The sequence below is a fragment of the Phacochoerus africanus genome, chromosome 6 (assembly GCF_016906955.1).
Source record: "Phacochoerus africanus isolate WHEZ1 chromosome 6, ROS_Pafr_v1, whole genome shotgun sequence".
Lineage (NCBI taxonomy): Eukaryota > Metazoa > Chordata > Mammalia > Artiodactyla > Suidae > Phacochoerus > Phacochoerus africanus.
Genome location: NC_062549.1, coordinates 38,620,105 through 38,646,004, shown reverse-complemented (window position 1 = coordinate 38,646,004; position 25,900 = coordinate 38,620,105). Strand labels below are relative to the sequence as shown.

Genomic DNA, 25,900 nt, shown 5'->3' with positions numbered 1-25,900 from the left:
ATATGTATACGAGCAAAATCTCATTATTAAAAATTCCATGTGACCTTTTTTTTTCTGACTATTTTGCTTTAAATTAATGGGTTCCTAGAGATCACGTTCCCTGACTGTGAAACCTTGAGCTGATTTAAGTCCTGATAAAGCCAGTGATGTAACCAAAGAAGTGGGTTGTTTTTTGTTTTTTGTTTTTTTTTTCTTAGGGCCACCTGCGCAGCATATGGACATTCCCAGGCTAGGGGTTGCATCACAGGTACAGCTGCCAGCACACAGCACCACAGCCACAGCAACATGGGATCTGAGCCGCATCTGCCACCTACACCACAGCTTACGGCAATGCTGGATCCTTAACCCACTGATCGAGGCCAGAGGTGGCACCTGCATCCTCATGGATACTAGTTGGTTTTGTTTCTGCTGGGCCACAGTGGGAACTCTGGGAGGTGTATGAGTTCAAAATATCCATGCCTCTTACTCTCAGGGCTTCTTTTTTCTAGGATATGATTTTTTTTTCTTTTTAGGGCCGCACCATGGCATATGGAGGTTCCCAGGCTAGGGGTTGAATTGGAGCTGTAGCTGCCGGCCTACGCCAGAGCCACAGCAACGCCAGATCCGAGCCCCGTCTGGGACCTACACCACAGCTCACAGCAACACTGGATCCTTAATCCACTGAGGGAGGCCAGGGATCAAACCTGAAACCTCATGGTTCCTAGTCAGATTCATTTCTGCTGTGTCACGACGGGAACTCCTAGGATGTGGTTTTGTATCCTATTTGGCTCAGTGTTTCACTCAGCTAAGGGGTTTGAAGTGTGGTGGTGGGAAGACTTTGTTGTTTTCATTGCATAAATTCAAGAAAACATGCAGCTAAGCTCTCCCTTCCCAGCCTGTGACATAACAAACAACACCCAGTCACATGCTTTCATTTTAGTGGCTCTGACATGAACCAAGACGAGGAAAGCATCTTCACAAATTTGTTTGTTGCATAAATATTTTGTCATGTGTCAAGAAAGTTCTCTTCCTGGGGGCCTGAATCCCTAAACATGGAAATAGCTTCTCTGAGAGATCCCTCCACATGTGAGGGATTGAGGTCACGGGAATTTATCTGTTTAGGAAAAGATAAGATGCTGGATTTATAGTTTTGTTCATCATTGCAACTCTTCTCTCTTTTCAGAAATAGACTACTGCGCGTCACCTAACCACGGCTGCCAGCACGAGTGTGTCAACACAGATGATTCCTACTCCTGCCGCTGCCTAAAAGGCTTTACCCTGAATCCAGATCAGAAAACCTGCAGAAGTAAGTTGCCCCAGGGGTTGCAGAAGGGCTTGTCCATGGATGGCCCCGTTTGGTTTTCCTTTGGCTTGCACACCTCAAGCAGGTACCTGTACTCAGCCTTTGAGTTTGCTCATCTTACTCTGCCCTTCATTTTACCTTCAGTCTCACCTGATCTTGGCATGGGGATGAGTTTTAGAGACGGTCTAGACTGGGTCCGCCCCTTGGATTTATTTAGCGAAGCTGAAGCCCAAGCTGAAGCTCCCATCTATCTGAAACGAGGGCACATCCCCCCTCGTCCTTACCCCCTCGACAGGTAGTGGGGACTTTGAGAAAGAAAAGACTGGGTCTAGAGCTGGAGGACAAAAGGAGCTGGTTGCTTCCAGTCCTACAAGATGAGATGTTTGATGGCTGCCAAGAAGGGGAAGGTTGCAGCTCTCTTCTTTCTCTTTGACATGAACGAAGCAAAAGAGAAGTCGCAGGGGCATCTATGCAGCTTTAAGAGGCACCTCGTGTGAACAGGATGATTAAAGCTGTTCATGCTTGTTCTCTGGCGCCAAAAAGGGCTTGACTGGGGATCTAGAGCATGGACCCCCCCAGTGGCATCTCGTTAAGAGATCTGTCCCTGTGAGACTGTTGGAATGGCAGGTCTATAAGGACAGAGATCCTTCTCATTTCCTCGCTCTCGATTCCTTAGCACCTCAACATGATTGGCACATGTTGGTGTGACACAATATTTATTGAATGAATAAATGAGTAAATGGATCTCTGAGATTTTTTTCCTTTTTTTTTTTTTAACTGCCATACCTGCAGCATATGGAAGTTCCCATATTTTGAAAGTGAGCCTCTCTCTCTCTTTTTTTTTTTTTTTTTTGTCTTTTTAGGGCTGCAAGTGTGGCATATGGAGGTTCCCAGGCTATGGATAGAATCAGAGCTGCAGCTGCTGGCCTATGCCACAGCCATGGCAACACAGGATCCTTTATCCACTGAACAAGGCCAGGGATGGAACCCACATCCTCACAGACACTATGTTGTGTTCTTAACCCACTGAGCCACAGTGGGAACTCTGCATCGCTAAGATTTATCATCCTGGAGCAACTATCATCTAAATTACTCAGTGTTGTTGGGAAGATGGCTCTTTTAAGGCATGCAAATTATGAATTTTTTCAAAAAGCTTTCCCAAAGTCAGTTACACACATACACACTGAATTGCCTGCTTTCTCTCGACAGAATTGTTCACAGAACTCTCTGGAACTCCCATTTAGGGATGTGCTCTCTTATGTATTCCTTCACCCACTCCTTCTTGGTGATAAGAAGGTACAGTGCTGTGCTGCATCACAGGGCTGGATTTTCAAAAGTTTGACCATATGTATTTCCTAAAAAGCACCATGAGCTTTAGAACCAAATCCACAAGCCACATTCTGCTGCTTACAGCACTTTAACCCATATGCTCCCTCTCAAACAGGTTAAACCTTTTCCAGTGGCAGATGGTAGCAGAGCCCATATTTTGAAAATGAGCCTCTCTCTCTCTCTCTCTCTCTTTTTGGTCTTTTTAGGGCTGCAAGTGTGGCATATGGAGGTTCCCAGGCTAGGGGTCGAATCCAAGCTACAGCTGCCGGCCTACACCACAGCCACAGCAACATGGGATCTGAGCCACGTCTGCGACCTACACCACAGCTCACAGCAACGCCGGATCATTAACTCACTGAACGAGGCCAGGGATCGAACCCACGTCCTCGTGGATACTGGTCAGGTTTGTTACCACTGAGCCATGACGGGAACTCCAAAATTGAGCCTCTCTTATAGAAGATAAGTTCTCACCACCTTGCCTGGGTGCAAACCCTGGCAACATTCAGGCATTAGATGGGAATTTTAACCGAGTGCATTCAAAATGGGAAAACGATGAGATGGACTCTTTTCCATTAGACCACACATGCACGCAGTACATGGGAGAGGCCGACTTCTCTGGCCTGGCCGCTCCTCTCTGGACTATTTACACCTTTTTCTAGCGGTGAGGGTGTCAGTGGCTGACTACACCCAGGGGAACATCCCTTGGGGCGGGCGGACTCATTTGTGGATCCAGATCTCTTACATGGAGGATAATTAGACCTGGTTCAACTCAGACAGTCCTTGTATTTGCACGCTGCATCGTGAGTTGATGATGGAAGGCGAAGGAAATGAGTTAGGCTCATGGCCATCAGTGGAGGGGAATTGGCTCGAAGCACTGCATCTCTTACCGGTCATCCAAGACTCCCTCACCCGCCGCCGCTCCCTCCACATCCTGCCTGGCGAGGCGCTTGGAATAAGAGAAGGGTCCCAGGCGGTGCACGGATCGCATCATCTTCAAGGGCGGAGGGAGGCCAAGAACAGAAGGACAAGCGAGTGACCATTTGGGAGTAGTGTGACCGCCACACAGCGGCCCATGGGCGGGCCTGACTGCAGGCTATGGTCCAGCCCCGAGTCCCCAGTGCTCATTCCTATATATTCAGTGATGGCTCCACTTCCGCCTTAGCCAGGTGCCCCACTTTCTCATCCAAGAAAAATGGAATTTGTTGCTCCAACCCGATGTCCTCATCAGCCCTTCTCTCAACATCCTGCCTCGTCGTTATACTTTTTTTCCATTGTCTTTGCTGCAAACCCAGCCCTCGGCGCCTGAGGTCAGCCTCTCGGAGCCGCCCCTGCCTTAATTTTTGTGCTGCGCTGATTGTGGCAGACAGCTGTTAACGGAAAGTGAGCGCTCGCCATGTCTCTGGAGCATTGGGCAGAAGAGGGAAGCAGAGACATGGGGGTTGAAATCTAGAGTTTGTTAGGAGTCTGAGGATCTTGAGAGCATTAGCGATCTCTAGCCATTCGCGTTTAATAGGCGGAGGGTGGATGAGCTATTTTCAAATCTAATAAGAAACCTATGTTTCAAAGGAATTTGATGTCATCCAATTAAACTGGAAGAAAAAAATCAAGGCAGAATCTTACTGAAGAAAAACGCTCTTGGCCTGGATTTGTTCTTCCTCCTCATCCAGGCATAATTTCTTTTTCTGGAAAGTGCTGTCGTCGACTTAAAGCATAAATTACTAAGGCAGCGACGCAGAGCAGAGACTGGGACTGGGCTGGCTGTCTAGGCAGGGCCCCGGGGTGGAATCAGAAGTGGGTGTGACGTGTGTGCTGGGCTCCACAACTGTTCACACTGTCACTGTGGCTGGTACCCCCTGTGGCTGGAGACATCACGCTTTAAAAGGGGACGGGGGCAGGGTCCCAGGTTGAATGAAGCTGGGGCCAGGAGGATCAGTCTTGGCAGTGTCACTCGTCCTGGCCATGTGACCTTGGCCACGCTGCTTTGCTTCTCTGGATCCCCGATTTCCTCAACTGAAGGAAGATGACTTTCTGCTTTGACATTTTGTAGCCTGTCCAATTTTCCTAAAACTTACTGTCTGTGCCACTTAGGTGGCACCACCGTTTCCTGGCTGGGTCCCTGATCTCTCATGTTTGGATGGCTTACTTTCTCAGCACGGTCTGGTGCATCTTGGAGAGCTGGTGCTCATAGCGCTGTTTCATTGGTCAGCTGACAGTCCTGCCATCTGGCCAAGGTTACTGTGGACACTCTAGGTTTTGCCAGAGACAAAACTACACCCAAGCCTGGCCCATGTGTAACTGGTCACAGTGAGGAGACTGGACCAGATGTGTGGAAATAGTGGCTACTCAGTGAATACTCACTGAGTGGATAAACGAGTGACTAGATTTCTGAGTAATGTGATGAACTGTAACTCAAGCATGTAGAGAAGGCAGAGATATAAACCTCTGCTCTAAGGGACCATTTAGAGAAGAGGCTTTTTTTAAAAAAATGATTTTTATTTTTTCCGTTATAGTTGCTTTACAGCATTCTGTCAATTTTCTGCCGTACAGCAAAGTGACCCAGTCACACATACATATACATACCTTCTTTTTCTCACATATCCTCCATCAGGCTCTGTCACAAGTGACTAGATAGAGTTCCCAGCGCTATACAGCAGGATCTCATTGCTTCTCCATTCCGAGAAGAGGCATTTTTGAATTGCTCTTTGCCAGATAGCTGGGTGATAACCTCTTTTAAGATAAATCTTCATGTTTTTTCCATGGAATTATTGTGTGTAAATCATTCTTAAAGACAACGTCGGCCCTTTAAAAACTGTAGTAAAATATGCACAAAATGTTACCATTGTAGCCATTTTTACGTATACAGTTCAGTGGCATTAAGTATTCCAACTTTTGGCCCTTGTGAATGGTGCTGCTATGAACATAGATGTGCAAGTCTCTATTCCGGTCCCTGCCTTCAGTTCTTTTGGGTGTAAACCCAGGAGCAGAATTGCTGGGTCACATGGTATTTCCACGTTGTTACACAGTCATTATCACCATGCAGCTCCAGAACTTTATCCTCTCCCCAAACTGGAACTCGTAGTCACTTCTCATTCCTCTCCCCACCAGCCCCTAGCAGGCACCATTCTATTTTCCATCTCTATGACTTTGCCTATTCTAGGTACCGCATGAAGGTGAAATCTTATAATAATACTTGGAGTTCCTGTTGTGGCACATTGGAAACGAATCCAACAAGGAACCGTGAGGTTGTAGGTTTGATCCCTGGCCTCTCTCAGTGGGTTAAGGATTCAGCCTTGCTGTGAGCTGTGGTGTAGGCTAGCAGCTGTAGCTTCAATTCGACTCCTAGCCTGGGAACCTCCATATGCCATGAGTGCTGCCCTAAAAAGCAAATAATAATAATAATAATAATGATTGTCCTTCTGTGACTGGCTTGTTTCACTTAGCACAATGTCTTCAAGATTCATCCATGTGTGGCATATATCAGAATTTCCTTTTCTCTCTCTCTTTTTTTTGGCCACACCCACAACATATGGAAGTTCCTAGGCCAGGGATGGAACTTGTGCCCAATGACCCAAGCTGCTGCAGTGACAACACTGAATCTTTAACCCACTGTGCCACAAGGGAACTCCAGAGTTCCCTTCCTTTTTAAGGCTGAATAATATTCCATATTATGTATACACCACCTTCTGCTTATCCATTCATCTGTCAATAGATACGTGGCTTGCTTCCACCTTTTGGCCATTGTGAATGAAGCTGCTATGAACATGGATGTGCAGTTCCTAGCCCAGTCCCTGCCTTCAGTTCTTTTGGGTATAAACCCAGGAGCAGAATTGCTGGGTCTCATGGTATTTCTGTGGTTAATTTTTTGAGGAACCTCCATCCTGTTTTCCATAGTGACTGAATGCTGCTTTTCTTCTCTTTTCTTTTCTCTTCTTTTTTTGTTTTTTTAGGGCTGCACTTGCGGCATATGGAGGTTCCCAGGCTAGGGGTCCAATCAGAGCTGTAGCCACCAGCCTATGCCACAGCCACAGCAACATGGGATCCAAGCTGCGTCTGCGACCTACACCACAGCTCACGGCAACACTGGATCCTTAACCCACTGAGCAAGGCCAGGGATCAAACTTGCGTCCTCATGGATGCTAGTCAGATTTGTTTTTGCTGAGCCACGACGGAAACTCCTGAATGCTGCTTTTCATAACAGTGTCTACTGAAGGTAATTTCACCCTTCTCTGATGGTGTAATGAAGTGGTTCCGGCAGGTCCTCCACTATGTGGCACAGACTGTGGGGCCCTTTGTGGTCTGTGTCTCTTTGCTTGTCTGTCTGTTGGTCCATTTGTCTGTGGCTGATGTTTTATTGTCAGGCCAGTTTTTCCTCAGTGACGCTTTTTACTTGGTTCCTGGCATTCTGCTCTGTTCCCCACAGGTAAGGCCGTTGAGGAACTGAAACTGCATACAGCTGACCATCCTGCCTCTCCTCATGCAGAGGGAGTGAGGTCAGAAGAGAATGACAAGGGGTCCATGATCCTCCAGGTGGCATCTCTTCTCTGAGGCCAGCCCCTGCATGTCATGGGAGCTCTCTCCCTGTGCTCAGTCTGCAGCCCCTTCTGCTCCTGCTCTGTGCACATGGAAAGTTCCATCCACCTGTCACATGGGAGTACACGTCATGGACCCATGAAGGGATGGGCCTGGGGTCCCTCTGGTAGGGCTTCCATTTCATTTCTTTTTTTTTTCTTTTTGTCTTTTTAGGGCTGCACTTGCCGCATATGGAGGTTCCCAGGCTAGGGGTCCAATCAGAGCTGTAGCTTCCAGCCTATACCATAGCCACAGCAATGCCAGATCCGAGCCCTGTCTGTGACCTACACCACAGCTCAGGGCAACGCCAGATCCTTAACCCACTGAGCGAGGCCAGAGATCGAACCCGCAACCTCATGGTTCCTAGTTGGATTCATTTCCACTGCACCACGATGGGAACTCCTCCATTTCATTTCTTCTTGTATCTCTTTGCCTTGTCATGAAAGACAGTCTTTCCCAGGCTCCTCCTCCATCAACTTCTTCTTATGGCTCATGGGCAAGACCTGGGGATATGCCTACCTCGAGACCAATCACTGACAAAGGAGAACATGGTTGCCAGGCTGGCTTAGACAGTCATGACTCATGCCCTGGGAGTCACAGTTCTAGTTTCAAGAAGACAGGGTAATGGGAGTTGGCAAGGCAAGCGACCGTGTCTGCTGCATCCCCAGGAAAAAGAACAACGTGCTTAAAGGGCTCCAGCTCAGCCACTGAGGTTGGTGGTGACTGTTTCCCCACCATTAGTCTCATCAAGGTCCTCCACAAGCTTGTTTGATTTCCCTTTATAGTTCTCCTTCTCCCCCAAGCTTCTCTGTGTTTGGGCAGAGGGGGTGGGGCCGGGTGGGAGGGGCGCTGAGTGTCTTGTGGTTGCAGCATTTTCTACCAGAAAACAGAACTTCTAATTGTGTGCTGGTTATGATGCTGCTTTCATCAGCTGGCAGCAACGCAGCTCGGATGGGGGTGAATGTTGCCACAGGACCAAGCCACCACATCCTGGGTTGGCATCAGAGATGTCTTCTCCAGGTTCTTGATAAGGATGCTGTCATGATCTACCCCAGAGCAGGGCTGAGCACTGGACCGTCCTTCACGGAACTGCCTTTACCTGCCTCTCTTAAGTAGCTGGGGATCTTGCAAGATGAGCTTTTGTTTATTCAGCCTTGTGCCGTCCAGTGTCATTGTCAGATGTCACTGCAGACAGCAGCTCTCTCCAGGCGTTGCGCCCTAACGATCAAGGTAACTAGAAGAAGAGACTGAATTTTCCCAGCTTTTCCCTCTTTCTTGGGAGGAGATGGGCTGGGAGCAGTGGCCCTCCACCCATTTCTCCAGCGTTCTGGCCATCAAAGTGTAAAAGCCACTGCTGGAAGATGCAGAGGGACATTTCCGTGCCAGGTTTTCTTTCAGACACGTTCAAGGAGAGTGGGAGCTGTGGCGTCTGTCCGATGGAGCATCTTATTTACTGAATATTTAGTGTGAGAGGCTGACCTCAGCCCTCACAGTGGGAGCACTGAGCCTAAATGAGGGTCTGCCCTTTCTCCTCTCAGGGATCAATTACTGTGCGCTGAACAAACCGGGCTGTGAGCACGAATGCATCAACACGGAGGAGGGCCACTACTGCCGCTGTCGCCGGGGCTACACGCTGGACCCCAACGGCAAGACCTGCAGCCGTGAGTGTGCCTGGGGCGGGGTATCTGATGGGAGGGCCAGGCTCACACACAGTCCCTCTAGCCGTTGGTCACTTCCCAAGCTCCTGGGTTTCCCATGAGCCTGAGGGTCTGATAGGCTTAACCTTCCTGGCCTCAGTTTCATCACCCATAAAATGGGACTGTTCTTGCTCCCTACCTCATAGATTGGATTATGAGGATTAAAAGAATCAATACGTATAAAACACTTAGAAAAGTGCTGCTCAACATGTAATAAGCACCCAATAAGTGTTAGTGAATATTATTATTTGCTGTGGAGAGCATTGATTCACTTGGCCCAGCCTGACTCCAAATCCAGACTTTACCACATATTAGACATAGGACCCCTGGCGAGTTAAGTTCACGGAGCTTTGATGTCCCTATCTGTGTGACCAAGTGAAGGTAATAACAGCATCAATCTTCTAGAGTTGTTTAGGGAAATAAACAGGACCAGTTCAATCTCTTAGCACTGGGCCAGGCACAAAGAAAACATACAATTAAAGATAATAGCTCATTATTGTCACGGAGCCTGGCAGAGGGACCAGGGCTGGCTCCAGGGTGGGACAAGAGGCTGGAGAAGACAGACCTCAGAAAGCACATGGTTAGTGGCGTCTCTGCAGCACCAGGACGAAGGTTCAGGCCCCAGCCTGGCAGAGTGGGTTAAAGGATCTGATCCTTTCATTCCCAGGTTTGGGCACAGAAAACAAACAACCACAGCAAAAAAAAAAAAAAAAAAAAAAGGACCTGATCCGGCATTGCGACAGCTGTGGCGTAGGTCGCAACTGCGGCTTGGATCTGATCCCTGGCCGAGGAACACCATAGGCAGCCAAAAAAGAAAAAAAAAAGAAAGAAAGAAAGACAGAAAGCATTTGGGCTACCACAGAGCTGATCTGAGGGCGGAGCTGAGAAACATGGGACTTTTTATGAAACCTTTTCTTCATTTTCTTGTGTAAGAGGCACAACAAAGCTCCATTTGGTGATGTAAATGCACGGAAACTTGCACGCTTTGCCAGCTGGATGGTTCCATCCCTTTTTATGAGGCACAGTCTCCACCGGCCCAGGCCAGCAGGGATGGGGGCACATGATACTGCCGTGGTTGCTGTGAGAGGGGCTCGGTGACATGGCCAGCACAGAAGGGGCCCTTTGTGTGGCTTTCCAGCCGGCCAGACGCACATCTGCTCCAGCTTTGGGGATAGAGTTAGATTGTGAATGAGAACAGTGCAGCTGTTCACCATTTGGACCTTAAACCGCCGGGAGGGAAAGTTTCACAGATGAAGTATGAGGTGGAGAGGAGTCCTCAGGAAAACGCGTGCCCCTTCAGTCTGCAGAGGGAACAAAGGGCCTCCATTAGACTTTCTAAGGATTGCTTTCAGAAGGCAAAGACTTTTTGATCCAGAAAGTTGGCACCACTCTGCATTTGCCTCTGGATGGCCTGGAGTCCTTCTGAGAAGCCAGTGAGGAGCAAGAGTTCTCTCATCCAACAAGGAGATGCCCTGGGGAAGATGGATCTGGGTACAGTCTGCCTTCTTCCAGGAGTGTGGGGTCTGCCAGCAGACAGCCATGGCAGGTGTTCCAGGGTGGGCTGGGCATGACCTGGATAAGCCCATCTAGAGTCCCAGGGGCCCCAAGCTGCCTTTCCCTCCCAGCATGCCTTGAGGGAGCCTAGACGTGCTCAGAGAGAGGACCAGAGGAGATTGAGCCATCCTTTCTCTCTCAGATCTAGTAAGGACCATCTATTCAGCTTCAAGGAAGTAAGCCCTTTCTTCCCAGAAGTCCCCAGAGAAAGCCATGGTATCCTGTTCCCCATGGGGGCCCAGGGAGCCCCAGGCCATCAGGACAAGAAGTCCTCACAAGGCGCTTGCTGTATGCAGGAATGGCTGTGAGCACTTTCCTGGCACTCACTCACTCTATCTGCACCAGAGCCTTAAGAGGCGGACTTTCTTATCTGTATTTAAAGATGGGGAAGGCGTTTCCACTGTGGCTCAGCAGTAATGAACCTGACTAGCATCCATGAGGATGAGGGTTCCATCCCTGGCCTCGCTCAGTGGGTTAAGGATCTCGTGTTGCCGTGAGCTGGGGTGTAGGTTGCAGATGCAGCTCAATCTTGTGTTGCTGTGGCTGTGGTATAAGCTGACAGCTGTAGCTCCAATTCAGTCCCTAGCCTGAGAACTTCCATATAGGTGTGGCCCTAAAAAAGCAAAAAAAATTGAAAAAAAAAGGGGGGGGAAACTGTGGCACAAAAAGATAAAGTTAGTTCCCCGAAGTCACATGACTGGTAAATGATGGAACTGAGATGTGAACACAGGCCTCTGGCTCCCGAGATTCTGAAGTTGTTTGTCATGGGCACATCCACTGATGGAATGTTCTGGAAGGCACCAGTCCCATGCCCTGTGGGAGTCAAAGAGGCCCACCTGATGGCCCTACACAAGGCCTCCAGTTCTCTCCAGTCTCTGGCTGTGCATTTTCTCCATCAAGGAAATCTGGGAGGCAGCCTGCAGGGCTGTCCCTGTGGGAGCTGCTCACCACAGCTGTGTGTCTGTTACCCTAGCGGGGCCAGCTGTGCAGTGCTCAGGTGCCAGGATCGACCACACACGCAGGCCTGGGCTTTGGTTTGTTTTTTGAATCTGGGTGTCCTGGTTATGGGGGATAACAAAACTTTTTCTTTTTCACTTTCAGAGAGATCGAAACTATACAATTAATTCTTGCCTAGCAACATACTTAATAAGAAGAGTTCATGGGGTGATCACTGTATTGCCAGCCGTTTGGAGGGCTTTAAGTCAATCAGCTACTCTCACCACGTTCCTCTAAAAAGAGGTCTTCACCCCCGCTTCTCAAGTCAGGAAGGGATGGCAGAGAGGCCAGACACACCACCCAAGCATCTCCTGGCTGGGAAGGCTTGGAGGTGGGATTCCAACCTGGGTAAATTCCATGTGGAGCCCTCATTCCGAGGCACCGCGCCCATCAGCTGAGCAGCTTGAGGCAGCGGCTTGACCTCCCGGAGCCTGGCTTTCCTCCCCGTGAGATGGGGATGGTACCTGCTCTCAGCCTTGTCCTAGAATTGCAGGTGACGGGGCCCCTCCCTGGCGCAGCGGGCTGCTGCCCTTCCCACCAACATTCTTCTTCAGCGAAGTGAGAAGAAAAACAAACACAGGGCTGATTTTCCAAACAAACAAAGCTAAGGGCACAGGGTAGAATGAAACTCTCCACACAGCTCTTCTCCACACGAATGAATTGAAATAGCTCAGCAGGGGCTTCCTGCAAGGTGCTTTTGTGTTTTAATCCGCCCCCCAGTGGACGTCGCCCCTTGGTTACTGTACATTTTGGTGTGTGATCGCCGCAGGGGTGGATCACTGCGCGGAGCAAGACCACGGCTGCGAGCAGCTGTGTCTGAACACCGAAGACTCCTTCGTGTGCCAGTGCTCAGAAGGCTTCCTCATCAACGAGGACCTCAAGACCTGCTCCCGTGAGTCCCCTTCGTGCTTCCCTTAGAGGGAAAAAGGGAAAAGGTTTGCAACCGGCGTGAAAAATGTGACGACTGCAGAGGCCAGGAGGACCCCCTCTGCGGCTAGCGGCTGCGTGCCTTCCCCGTGGGGGGAGGTAGGGGGCGGGGGTGCAGGCCGGGTGGGGATAAGCACGATGGTCCCTGGATTCCCAACCTCAGTAGCCCTGGAGCCTCGGGGCGTCTCACCTGGCTGTTGGGTTTTGCAGGGGTGGATTACTGCCTGCTGAGCGACCACGGTTGCGAATACTCCTGCGTCAACACGGACAGATCCTTCGCCTGCCAGTGTCCTGAGGGGCATGTGCTCCGCAGTGATGGCAAGACCTGTGCCAGTGAGTGTTCCGAGGTCGGGTGACGAGCGGCACTTGGCACTGGCAATTGTGGGCGGGGGGACCGCCGGTGGGTTTGCTCCCCGGGGTTTCGCTGGGCGGCTGTGAATGTGCCTAAAGGCCTCTCCCAGGCGATTTCGCCTTGTGGCTGCTGCTCCCCTTCCCTGAGTTCGTTCCCCACTCCCTGAGATGGCTTTTCCCTCTCTCTTGCTGCCTTTCTGCCTCGCCTCATTTTGGAGCTGGACAGAGCCTGGTTTTGGCTCTGTCTTCTCTTCCGATCTGGCAGAAGAGGGTAGCCCCCAGAGTGGTGAATAAGTCAGAACAGTACGAGTAAATGAGGATGCAGGTTCAATCCCTGGCCTCACTCAGTTGGTTAAGGATCTGGCGTTGCCATGAGCTGTGGTGTAGGTTGAAGATGCGGCTTGGATGTGGCTGTGGTGGTGGCCAGCAGATACAGCTTTGATTTGACCCCGAGCCTGGGAATCTCCGTATGCCCCTGGTGCAGCCCTAGAAAAGACAAGAAGACAAAAAAAAAAAAAAAAAAAAAGAATGTACCTTCCCCATCTTGCTGGTGGTTTTGGTTATAGGGCCGAGTTCCCTGACCACTGATACGATTGTGGCCACAACCTAATATGTCCATCTTTTTTTAATTTAAAAAAAAAGGGTTTTTTTAAAATTCCATTGAGGCGTGGTTGATTTACAATGTTGTGTTAATTTCTGCTGCACAGCAAAGTGACTCAGTTATACACACATAGATACTCTTTTTCATTTTCTTTTCCATTATGGCTTATCGCAGGATATTGAATGTACTCCCTGTACTTTATATAGCAAGACCTAGTTGTTTATCTGTCCTGTATAGACTAGCCTGGATCTGCTAATCCCAACTCCCAACCCTTCCCTCCCCCCATCTTTTTATATCATTTTTTTCACTTGGGCAGGTGAGCTGTGCCTCTCTAATTGTGGCCTGTGAGAAAATGTTTCCCCCATTTGGGATGGAGTCTTGAGTTTTTGGCTGGCTTGCGGCTGTCTGCCCAGCTACCTCCCAGCCTGTGTCTCCAGCCAGCACAGGGCTGGGCTGGGCACTGGGGCTGCAGGAAAAGGTTGCGTGTGTCGGATTGCATGTACATTTAACTGCGTGCCAAAGTCAGAGGCATGCTTTTTAATTGGTTTGTTTTAATTCTCATCATCTCAGGTTATTCATGCCTTTCTTTTGTTCTCCACCTTGCTATGATAACCAAGAGCTGACTGTTAAGGTGGTTACAGGACTTCTAAGAAATTCTCATGGCCCCTCCAAACAAATGCTACCCCGTCTCCTTACAGTCAAGTGCCCTTCTCTCTCCCTCCCGATGTCCACTGACACTTTTAAAGGTTGACCATTTCCTCATTTATAGTCCTGCAGTAACTAATGGTACAGCGATATCATTCATACGAGTAAATGTTCCACAATGCCCTTAGAAGCGAATCTTGATGTGTGGATGTTTATATGTGGTGTGTCTGTATGAGATGCGAGATGATGGGTTAGAATTGTCCTGTCCTTGGCAATGGTGGTATATACTCGATGCATTTTACCCGCTGTCTGATGCATACTGCTGAGCTAGTCCCATCAGATTTGAATTGAAGACTTTCTGTCTCAGGATGGTTCACTCTGGCTGCCCTGTCCCGGGATAATGGGCTGTGTTTTCCATGTGGCCAGAGTTAACTGGGGTTAGGATGTATGTTTCCCAGCTCTGTGCCAGATGACAAAGAGCCTTTGGCCATGGCTGCACCTTTTCCGTAAAGCGTGTTGGGCTATGGGTGGGGAGCCAGTGAGGGTTCAGCAGATAAGGGTGTCCTTGGCCTCCCCTGAGAACCTTGATGGCAGGTGGTCCAAAGAACACTTAACTCGCATTCTAGAAGGTTCTCTGAATCATGGCGAGCAGGCCCAGGTTCCTAGGGCCCTGGAAGGAAGTGGTCACTGTTATCCCCTGCAGGCACCTTGGGCTCCCTGACCTCTGGAATGAAGCCCATCCTCCCCTCCTCTTCCCCTGGCCCCCAGGCTGTGATTGCCCATAGGCGCCTTCCTTGCCTTGGAGAGTTGTTCCCCAGACCAGGGGGTAAGGTGAGGAGGTGGATGGGGGAGTCTCTTCTCTGAGCTGTAGCTGGGACGCCTCTCCCCTCTCCAGCCACTGGAAAGTTCCCCCAGATAGGCCCACAACAAGGAAATCCCAGCACCAGGAAAAGCCCCATAGGCTAGGTGTGCACGGAGCACATGGTCCACTGGCCTGCAAGCTCCTGGAGGTCAGAGACTGGCTCTTATTCAGAGCCTGAGTTCCAGGCCTGGCCCACAGGAGATGCTCCGTAAAGTTCAATGAGTGAGAGTGTATGGGCAGAGACCACCTGTCTTTTCATCCTGCGGACCTGACACAGGGTCCACCCCCTGCTCAGTAACCTCCAGTGACTCTCAACGGTTTCTCCAACGCAGTTTCCAATCAAGCGCCTGGATGTGGCAATGGTGGAGTCCCCCTTCCTCCACCTCCTGAACACCCCCCACCAGGTCTTCCCCGCTCCCTCCCATTCTTCGGGGGCGGGGGCAGCTCCCCTGTTCCCTGAGCAGGCCCTGTCCCTCCAGCCCATTCTGTTTCCACTTAGGACAACCTCCCTGTCCCTCCCCAGCTGGTGGAAACCCAGCCCGGAGTCAGCATCACCTCCACGGGGAACTCCCTGCCCTCCTCAGCAGCTAGGAGCCCCTCGGCTTCACCCCTTAGGACCTCTCGTGGCCCCACCTCACCCTGTTGCAGTCTGTGCACAGATCTAGAACCAGTGTGGGAGAGTAGAAAGAACACTGAGCTGAGAGCTTGGAGACTGAGTTTAAATCTTATGGCTTCTGGAGTTCCCACTGTGGCTCAGCGGTAATGAACCTGACCAGTATCCATGAGGATTCAGGTTTGATCCCCGACCTTGCTCAGTGGGTTAAGGACCCAGCGTCAGTGTGAGCTGTGGTGTAGGTCACAGACACAGCTCAGATCCTGAGTTACCATGGCTGTGGCATAGGCCGGCAGCTGCAGCTCCGATTTGACTCCTGGCCTGGGAACTTCCATATGCTGTGGGTGCGGCCCTAAAAAGACATTAAAAAAAAAAAAAAAACTCATGGCTTCCATGCTAGACAAGGGAATTGACCTCTCTGGATCTGATTGTTCATCTGTACACTAGGAATGATCATGTGTACACTGTCTCTCTCATGGTCCCCAGGTGGTGCAGGGAGAGATGTTCAGTGAAGGGCTTTGGGAACTAGTAAGCTGCCCTAAACCCAAAGGTACTCCTGTTATGATCTTACTTCCCTCCACTCTGTGGGGTTCATTACCGCTGAGCCACAGCGGGAACTCCCAGAATAAGCTCCCTTGTGTCTATTCTTGTAAGGGCACTAATCCCATCATGCAGGCCCCACCCTCATGTCCACATCTAACCCTAATCACCTGCCAAAGGCCCCATCTCCAAATACCAGCACAATGGAAGTTCAAGCTTCAACATATGAATTTGGGGAAGTTGCCTGGTAGCCTAAGGGTTAAAGATCCCATGTTGTCACTGCTGTGGCTTGGGTTCAGTCCCTGGCCCAGGAACTTCGTGCATGCCCTGGTGAGGCCACTATATATATAGAGAGAGAGCATGCATGAGTGCATGTTCCCATCATGGCTCAGTGGGTTATGAACCTAACTAGTGTCCATGAGGATGCGGGTTCCATCCCTGGCCTCACTCACTGGGTTAAGGATCCAGCATTGCCATGAGCTGTGGTGCAGGTTGCAGATGAGGCACAGATCCTGCGTGGCTGTGGCTGTGGTGTAGGCTGGCAGCTGCAGCTCTCGTTCAGCCCCTAGCCTGGGAACCTCCCTATGCTGCAGGTGTGGCCCTAAAATATATGTATATGAATTGGAGAAGGAACACAGTTCAGTCCATAGCAGAGAGTGCGGGGAAAACCCCCCTTTACCCTCGTGTATTCACCTCAGAGGTTTAATGGAGCAGAAAGAAGCTTAGAGATCTTTCCTTTCTCTTGTGGGAAATGGCCACAAGGAGGAGACTGTTGCCCCCAAGCTGGCCCTCGGGGTCAGGGACAGAGTCTGGACGAGAACTGGGGTCCCCTGACTTGATCTCTCGCCCAGTGTGAGTGAGATGCCCTCTGAAAGTCCATCTCAGTTCTGCTGCTTCTGGTCTGTCTGTGAAAAAAGCCTACACAGCGTTAGCAACCAAGTGACTGCTCCTAGTTTTATTATATATTAAAAAAAAAAAAAAAAAAAGCCAGGAGTTCCGTCATGGCGCAGTGGTTAATGAATCCGACTAGGAACCATGAGGTTTCGGGTTTGATCCCTGGCCTTGCTCAGTGGGTTAAGGATCCGGCATTGCCATGAGCTGTGGTGTGGGTGGCAGACTCAGCTTGGATCCTGTGTTGCTGTGGCTCTGGTGTAGGCTGGCAGCTACAGCTCCGGTTAGACCCCTAGCCTGGGAACCTCCATATGCAACGGGTGCAGCCCAGGAAAAGGCAAAACGACAAAAAAAAAAAAAGAAAAAAAAAGGGGCCAGTAAGCAGTGTAATTCTCTCTCTCAGCCTTGGTTACCCTCTTGGCAGGTGGCCGCTGTGGCTTTCTCCCTCTGGGCCTGGGGTTGGTTTTAACAACCTCCTATGTGGAGCCCCAGACATGGGATTGCTGTCTGTCATCACCGCAGAGGTGCAAGTCCTTGGAACACATTACCCCGTCCGTGATGGCTGCGCCACAGACGTCCATGAGTCACCAGATGTAGAATCCAGATGTGAGGAGCACAGGCTGTGTCAGTCAGTGTGTGGGGCTGTTAGACATGGGCCCAAAAAAACCTGAGCTATGTCCTAAAACTTGTGATCACCTTGATCACAAATCGCAGATCCCATTCACGATGAGGGTTTGATCAGTGTGCAGACCTGCTTCCATGTGTGTAAAAAAAAAAAAAAAAAGGATGTCTCTTTTAGAGGCAAAATGTTTTCTTCCTGCATCCTGAGATTTCTCATAAGTCCGCTCATCCATTTCACGTAAGTGATGGTTCCCAGTTGAGTCTCTCCTCACTCTCCTCTCTGGATTGAGTCAAGGTACTTCCTTCAGCTCTTGGTTCATTGATACTTGGTATTACCACACACCTGCATTGTGCTGGCCATATTGCGCCGGGTGTCCAGCATTCCTGGGGTTGATGCAGGTTGATATCCTGCCCTGACAGAGTTTAAAGTTTCTCAGGGAAGAAGGATATTAAAGATGAATAAGGAGTTCCTGTCGTGGCACAGCGGAAACAAATCCGACTAGGAACCATGAGGTTGCGGGTTCGATCCCTGGCCTCGCTCAGTGGCTTAAGGATCCGGCGTTGCTGTGAGCTGTGGTGTAGGTTGCAGACATGGCTCGGATCCTGCATTACGGCGGCTATGATGTAAGCTGGCACCCATTCAACCCCTAGCCTGGGAACTTCCTTATGCCTCGGGTGCAGCCCTAAAAAAAGAAAAGAAAAAAAAGGATGGATCATCCATTCTGTGTGATAAGAGCCACGAGGTGGGACGAAGAGATGTCACAGGGGCATGTGGCAGGGGGAATGCTCGCCTGGTTTGGAGAAAGTGTCCTGAGAAAGAGGTGTTTAATCCAACACCTAGAGATGGATGAAGGGGGCCCGCCAGAGGTGGAGAGTGTTATGGCCTGAATGTCTATGTCCCCCTCAAATTCATATGTTGAAAGTCTAACCCCCAAGGGTCTGGTCTTAGGTGTGGGGCCTTTGGGAAGTTGTTAGGTCACAAGGGTGGAGCGCTTATGGTTGGGATTCCCACCCCCAGAGCTCTCCAGCCCCTTCTGCCATGTGACCCAGAAGAGGGCTCTCCCCAACCATGCCGGCACCCTCATCTCAGACTTCCATTCTCCGGAACTGTGAGCAGTACATTTCTGTTGTTTAAGTCACTCTGTCTACACTATTTTTTTTTTTTTCTTTTTGCTTTGCTTTTTTCGGGCCATACCTGTGGCATATGGAAGTTCCCAGGCCAGGGATCAATACAGAGCTGCAGCTGCTGGCCTACACCACAGCCCCAGCAATTCGGGATCCTTAACCCACTGAGTGAGACTGGGGGTTGAACCCACATCCTTATGGATACTAGTCGGATTCATTTCCCCTGCACTGGAACGGGATCTCCCCGACTAGGCTGTTCTGTTACAGCAGCCAGAAAGAATTAAAACAGAGGGAGGCAGTCTTCCCAAGCATAGGAAACACGCAAGCCCAGTGTCCAGAGAGTCAACTGAAGGAAGCTGAGTGTACCGAGTACCAAGTACTTAGTACTGAATGTGAGAGGGAGACTGGAGATGGGCCTGGAGAAGCCACCAGGACAGGTCACCTGCAGCATTATAATTACTCTAAACTATTTGGAGGCCTGGCCTCCATTGAGAAAACTCTTTTAGTTTGTCTTCTGAGAATCTACCAGTCTGTTGAGCAGACTCTGGATGCGCAGCTGGACCAGGGCACACGGAGGGGACAGACTTGTGACCAAATCACACTTCCAGCCCCAGCACACCTGACACTAATTATCTCTGCAGGTTAAGGGGCCTTGAGAAAGTCACTTCCCCTCTGTGGCCATCAGTTTCCTTGACTCTCAAGTGAAGGGGTTGGACCAGTTCATGCCAAAGGTCCCTTCTAGCCAGAGAATGTGGGTAGATCATGGCTGCATAAGTGCTCTGTAAACACCTGCTGAATGAATGAACTCCCGTTGGCGTGCACATCATTCTCTCCAGGCTGAAGGCACCCCATGATCATGAGGCAGGGATGCTGGTTCTCTTGGCCTGTTGGGGAACCATCAAGGACTTTCCTCGCAGGGAGGACCTTTAAATCTGGGGAGAAGCTGACTCTAGGTGGGTTCTCCAGATTGGCGCCTGGTGGGCCGCTAGAGCCTGTGGTCTGGGAGTTAGCTGCAGCACCCCTTTGGCAGTGGTTCTTGCGTGTATGAGTGACCTGAACGTCCCTGACATGCAGAAGCTGGACACTGTGCTGAACAAATGTGAATTGTGCTCTGCAAGGCTGGTATGTGGGAGAGAAAGAGGAGCCCAGCTGACTGCCAGCCTCTGCACCACACAGGTTGTCTTTAAAACATCTGCACAAAAACCCGGGGAGTGGGTCTCATTACCCTCAGTTTCCAGAGTAGAAAGCCAAGGAAATGTTTCCTTTTCCTCAGGAGGCATTCGCTGGGGGCCTGTTGTGGGCCAGGCATTGAGTTAGGTGCTGGGAGTTGCAGGAGAGGCGGGCAGCTGCAGCTGGTGGTCTCCTGGAGGACAGAGAGAGCCAGGCCAAGGAGGTGGGCACAAATCCAAAACAACCATGTAACTAATTGGGACAACTATGACGTTACGGAGGCGGGGAGATGCCCAGTGCTTTGAGGCCCCATGAGGGGAGGTCCCGGAAGACATCTGGAGGAGGTGGAGGAGGAAGGAGAGGCAGAGGAACCTGTGCAGAGCCCTGCGGCGGGAGGGCTCCTGGCTTGGTACTGAGGTACGAGGTACTGAAGCAAAGTACTCAGAGCTGGGGGAACGGGGGTGAGATCAGGCTGCAGGGCAGGTCCTGCGATCCCCGCCAGCGATTCTGTGCCTTATCCAGGATCAGGAAGCCTTAAAGGATCTCAGGCAGAGGGAGGGTGATGGAAGCAGATTCACATTTCGGAAAGAGGACTCAGGCTGAGTTGGTGAGAACAGGCTGCAGAGGGTGGAAGTGTGTGTGTGGAGACCCAGTTAGATAGTAAGTGTTGCTTCAAGCTGCTAAATGTAGGGGCAGCATGTTTCACAGAAACGTAACCCTGACATTCCATTTTTATTAGTGTTTCTTTATACGAAAAAAGCCAGTACAAATGCCTATTTTTATTTTTCCCTCTTCCTTACACACAAAATGGGGCACCATACACCCCTTTTCTTTCTTCTCTCAATGACACTTATTGGCGATTTCTTCAAATCATTACATAGAGAACTTCCTCATTCTTTTTATAGCTTCGTAATGTCTCATTGTGTAGAAATATTTATTCAGCTTGTCTCCTGAGTAGTTGTGGACACTTGGGGTGTTTTCCCATTTTTCATTATTACAAACAATGCTGCCATGAATAACTTGAACATATATCCCTTCGTATGGTGCAAGGGTGTCTGCAGGAGAGACTTCCAGAAGCGAAGTTGCCAGGTCAGAGTTCCATTTCATAATTTTGGTAGACATTGCCAGATACCCCTCCATAGGGGAAGTCTGCCTTTGATATATTTGAATTTTGAGTCATGGGCCTATTTTTCTTTTTTTCTTTCTTTTTTTTTCTTTTCTTTTCCTATTTTAGGGCCACACTGGTAGCATATGGAGTTTCCCAGGCCAGGGATCCAATTGGAGCAACAGCTGTGGGCCTATGCCGTAGCCACAGCTACGTAGGATCTGAGCCACATCCGCAACCCACACCACAGCTCACAGCAATGCTGGATCCTTAACTCACTGAGCGAGGCCAGGGATCAAACCCTCATCCTCATGGATCCTAGTCAGATTTGTTAACTGCTGAGCCACAAAGGGAACTCCAGTCACGGGCCTGTTTTGCCTTTAAAATAATCTCTGCAGGTGACTTCCGCTCATCCATGGTTGAGAACTCACCACTGCTCTGCTCTCTTGATCGGATGCTCTGAGGGGGTGAGGAGGGAAAAGATTAAAAACCCAAACTCTCTGCATGCTTTTAAAGCATGCACATAGCAGAATTCCCAAACAGCTATTAGTACAGAAGCCCAGGAGGGCTCAGAAGCTGGGCTGGGAGCTCCTGGGATAGTCTGTAGCCAAGGATGAAGGCGCCCCCCTGTGAACAGTGGATTCAGCCTCAGCTCCAGATAAAGGGAAGCAGTGTTATCTGCCAAGTACAGGCTCAGACCCGCATGGCTTGGGAAAGCCTGGGGGCTAGTGGCCTTTCAGGGTCTCAGTGGGGAGACTCAACCACTCTTCAAAATGACAGCCTGAGCTGGAGCTCCAGGGACAGGCCAGACCATGGGGGAAGGTCCAGGAAGAAGGAATGTGTTCACGGGGGTCTGTCTGGATTATGGCTTGACAGGGCTAGCCTGAAAGAGTTATAACTATTTTATTATGCCGGAAAATGGAGTATTCTTAATATAAATTCATGGTGAGGAAAAAAATGCTCACCTCTGCAGCCAACCAGCTGTCTGTATTTCGGATCACTCAATTGTATTTCCACTCACCGCTCCATGAGGGGTTACCCCAAGCCGTCGGAAATGTTCTCCATGTATAATGACTCTTGTTTGTGCTTGAGAAGTCAGTCACGTTCAGAGCAAAGAGCAGGGCCCAAGTATGCTTTGACTCTCTTCTGCTGTTATAATTTGAGTTACTTACTATAATGCTTTTCCATTGTTCAGAGATTTTGGCAGTGTACCTTCCCAAACAAAGACAAGCAAAATTCCCTTCATGTTTGAAAGCTTACTTGAGAATATAGCAATGCAGTGGAGTTGGGGAAAACGTGGAATTTATTATCAGGAGATATTTTTAACCTGGTGCTAGCCCTTATTAGCAGTTGATGTTGGCGCGCCATTCATCTTCCCAAACTGTAGTTCCCTAGCTGGTAAATGAGAATAACAACAGCTGCTTTAATTGACCCATAACCTGGTTCTCAGGACTCCCTTCCAGAAAAAATATTGCAAAAATGTCTTAGAAAAAAGCGTATGGTTTGTGCCTGACATAAAAGTGATTATACACTTTGGAGAATTTATTTAATAACTTTAGTGCATATCCATTGTAGAAATTCTATTCAATCTGAAATAATTGAGTTGACTCTCAGAATTATGTTTGGTTTTTATAAAAAAATCACTTCCCTGAGTTCCCATTATAGATCATCAGTAACGAACCCAACTAGTATCCATGAAGACATGGGTTCGATCCCTGGTCCCACTTAGTGGGTTAAAGGATCTGGCATTGGGTGTGGCTATGGCTTGGGCCTCAGGTGCAGCTCCAATTCGACTCCTAGCCTAGGGAATTCCATATGTCACAGGTGCAGCCCTAAAAAGCAAAAAATAAAGAAAAAAATCATTTCCCACCTGTCCTCAGTATCAGGCTTTTAAAATATCAGCCTGGTTTTCCCAGGTTCACAAGCTTGCTCCCACAGAAGCCGTCCCAGCCCCATGGATGGCAATGCCATTCATTCTTCTATTGCTCAGCCCTGTAACCTCAGAATCATCCATGACTCTTCCGTCACTTCCATATGAAGATGAACTCTTTACATCAACTTATCAGCAAAGTTTGTAGGCTCTACTTCATGATACAGCCGCAGTCTGACCCCTCTCACCAGCCTGTCTGGGCCACCAGGATTAGTGCAGTGCGTTTCTTCCAGCTCTCCATCCTCCAGCTTCACCTGAGCCCCATCCTGTGCACAGTAGTCCTTTTAAAATAAAGTCAGTTCATGTCACTCCATTGCTCAGAAACTTCCATTGACTCCTGCTCACGTAGATCCATCCACTGCCTATGAATCCCATGTGGGCTGCCTCTGCTCATTGCCTGCCTGGTCTCCTTGCCTGCCTTTCTTTCTTTCTTTCTTTCTTTCTTTCTTTCTTTCTTTCTTTCTTTCTTTCTTTCTTTCTTTCTTTCTTTCTTTCTTTCTTTCTTTCTTTCTTTCTTTCTCTCTCTCTCTCTCTCTCTCTCTCTCTCTCTCTCTCTCTCTCTCTCCTTCCTTCCTTCCTCTCTTTCTTTCTTTCTTTTGTCTTTATAGGGCCACACCCACAGCATATAGAAGTTCCCAGGCTAGGAGTCAAATTGGAACTTCACTTGAGGCCTAAGCCACAGAATGCCAGGTCCTTTCACCCACTGAGCGGGGCTAGGGATCAAACCCACATCCTCATGGATACTAGTTGGGTTCGTTACTGCTGAGCCACAGTGGGAACTCTTCCTTGCCATTCTTGAAATGTGCCACGTGCCTGCCTACCACTGCTGTTTGCAGATGCTGTTCTTCCAACATCGCATTAGTCTCTTTCTTCAGGGCTCTGCTCAGTGTCACCTTCTCTGATTGCAGCATGTAAAGTAAAAAAGCCCTCCCTGCACCCCAAACCATCCAGGCACTCTCTATCCCCCTTATCCTGTTCTCCATAGCACCTTCCCCACCTGATGTACTGTCCACCTATCATTTGTCTTTCCCACTCTTTCTTCCCACCCCTGCCACCAAATGTAAGCTTCACAAAAGCAGAAGCTTGCTTTTGTTCACTGTTACATCTCCAGAGCCTAGAAGAGTACCTGCCTGACTCAAAAAGAAGGGAATCACAAAGCACTGCATGACCTAATGAACACATGAATGGATGGATGACCAAAGTGGGACACATACATGCATACGGAAGCAGATAGGAGTTGACATTGTGGTTATATGATAATCAGTAAAGTGGAACTTATTTTCTACTATTTATAGGCTATTTCTATCTCTCCTTTTGTAAATTGTCTTTCCATATCTTTTGTTCATTTTTCCCATGGAGATGAGCAAATTGGGTTTTTTCATTTGTTTGTTTGCTTGCTTTTTTTAGGGCCACACCTGCAGCATACGGAAGTTTCCGAGCTAGGGGTTGAATTGGAGCTGCAGCTGCCAGCCTATGCCACGGCCACAACAATGCAAGACTAAGTTGCATCCTGCGATCTACACCACAGCTCACAACCCACATCCTCATGGATACTGGTCCGATTCGTTTCCAATGCGCCACAGTGGGAACTCCGAGCATCTTGTTTTATTTTGTGTGCTTTTTATATATTAAGAATTTTTGCTTATGGACATGCTTTCTGTTTTGCAACTTGCCCTGTGGGATAAAGTACTGCTTTTATTTAAGGTGTCTTATAAGATTGAATAAGTCACTAATGTATAACTCATTTCCTTTTTCTGTTTCTCTGATTCCAATTGGACTCTTAGAATTGGACTCTTGTGCTTTGGGGAACCATGGTTGTGAACATTCGTGTGTAAGCAGGGGGAGCTCTTTCGTGTGCCGATGCTTTGAAGGGTATATACTCCGTGAAGATGGGAAAACCTGCAGAAGTAAGTTTTTATTGGCTTGAGCTCACATTACTGTGTCTGACCTCTGCATGAAATCCACCATCCTGATGTCTGTGTAAATCAGTTACTCTCGGCAGAGGCTCCTTGCCTGCCCGCTTGCATCTCTCACAAGCGTCCTATCCTAATAAATCTATTTCTTGCCTATCCAAAAAAAAAAAAAAATCAGTTACTCTCAAAAATCAGTGCCATAAGACTGACCACTAAATGAAATGTGGGATCCTGGGTCAGAAAAAAAAATAAATAAGATCAGGTAAAAACTAAGGAAATGTAAATAAACGGTGGACTTTAGTTGATGTTACTGTATCAGTCCATAATTATAATAAGTGTATCATACTGATGAAGGTGTTAATAACAGTGGAAATTGGGTACAGGGCTTATGGGAACTCTGTCTTCAGTTTTTCTGTAGATCTAAAACTGTCCTAATGAAGTCTGTTAAACAGAAAACAAACAAATGGACAAATGAAAAAAAAAATCAATGCCAGAGCTACAACCTAAGGTGCTCATTTATGCCCTGTGGCAAGAAGCAATGCTTTAATGGAAAGATATACAGTCTGAAATCCAGGAGTCTGTCAGCTTCTAGCTCTGCCATTTATTAGCGGGGCAAGTCGCTTAACTTCTCTGAGCCTCTGTTTCTTTATCTTTAAAATATTGTTGTTGGAGTTCTCGTGCGGCCCAGCAGCTTAAAGATCCAGTGTTGTCAGTGCAGTGGCTTGGGCCACTACTGTGGTCCAGGTTCTATTCCTGGCCTGGCAACTTCCACATGCCACGGACATGGACAAAAAAAGAATATTGTTGTTGCTGTTTCTGTTGGCACAAATCCACCACCTTATGATGAGGCCATTTTTACATATCAGAAACCAAGGCCTTTTAGATGGTCAAAGGGGAGTGTGCAAGCCTGAACAAATGATTTCCATCCCAATGTCGTCTTTTTCTCAAGCTTCTCAAAGCACTTTCCAAAGAGCAACTCATATTGATACACCTGAAGGAAAGATGGGTAACTGGAACTATGACTCTTATTTTTCAGAGAGGAAAGCTGAGGCTCCAGGAGATTAAGTAATTCTCCAAAGTCATATGTCAGGGAAAAACCCAAAATTAGATTTCAGTGCCACTAATCTAAATTGAGGTTTAATCTCCTAAGTAATCACAGCAGCCGTGTTTCCTCTCTGA

General features: G+C 48.9%; 1 protein-coding gene across 3 annotated transcripts in view; it reads left to right on the top strand.

Moving 5' to 3' along the window:
* Nucleotides 1–25,900, top strand: part of MATN2 (matrilin 2) — a 170,962-nt gene that overhangs the window by 127,882 nt on the left and 17,180 nt on the right. For all 3 annotated transcript variants that reach the window (XM_047783552.1, XM_047783551.1, XM_047783553.1), the window contains exons 7-11: nt 1,163–1,285; nt 8,719–8,841; nt 12,197–12,319; nt 12,565–12,687; nt 24,593–24,715. In XM_047783552.1, coding sequence (XP_047639508.1) covers nt 1,163–1,285; nt 8,719–8,841; nt 12,197–12,319; nt 12,565–12,687; nt 24,593–24,715 — 615 coding nt within the window. The remainder of the gene's footprint in view (nt 1–1,162; nt 1,286–8,718; nt 8,842–12,196; nt 12,320–12,564; nt 12,688–24,592; nt 24,716–25,900) is intronic.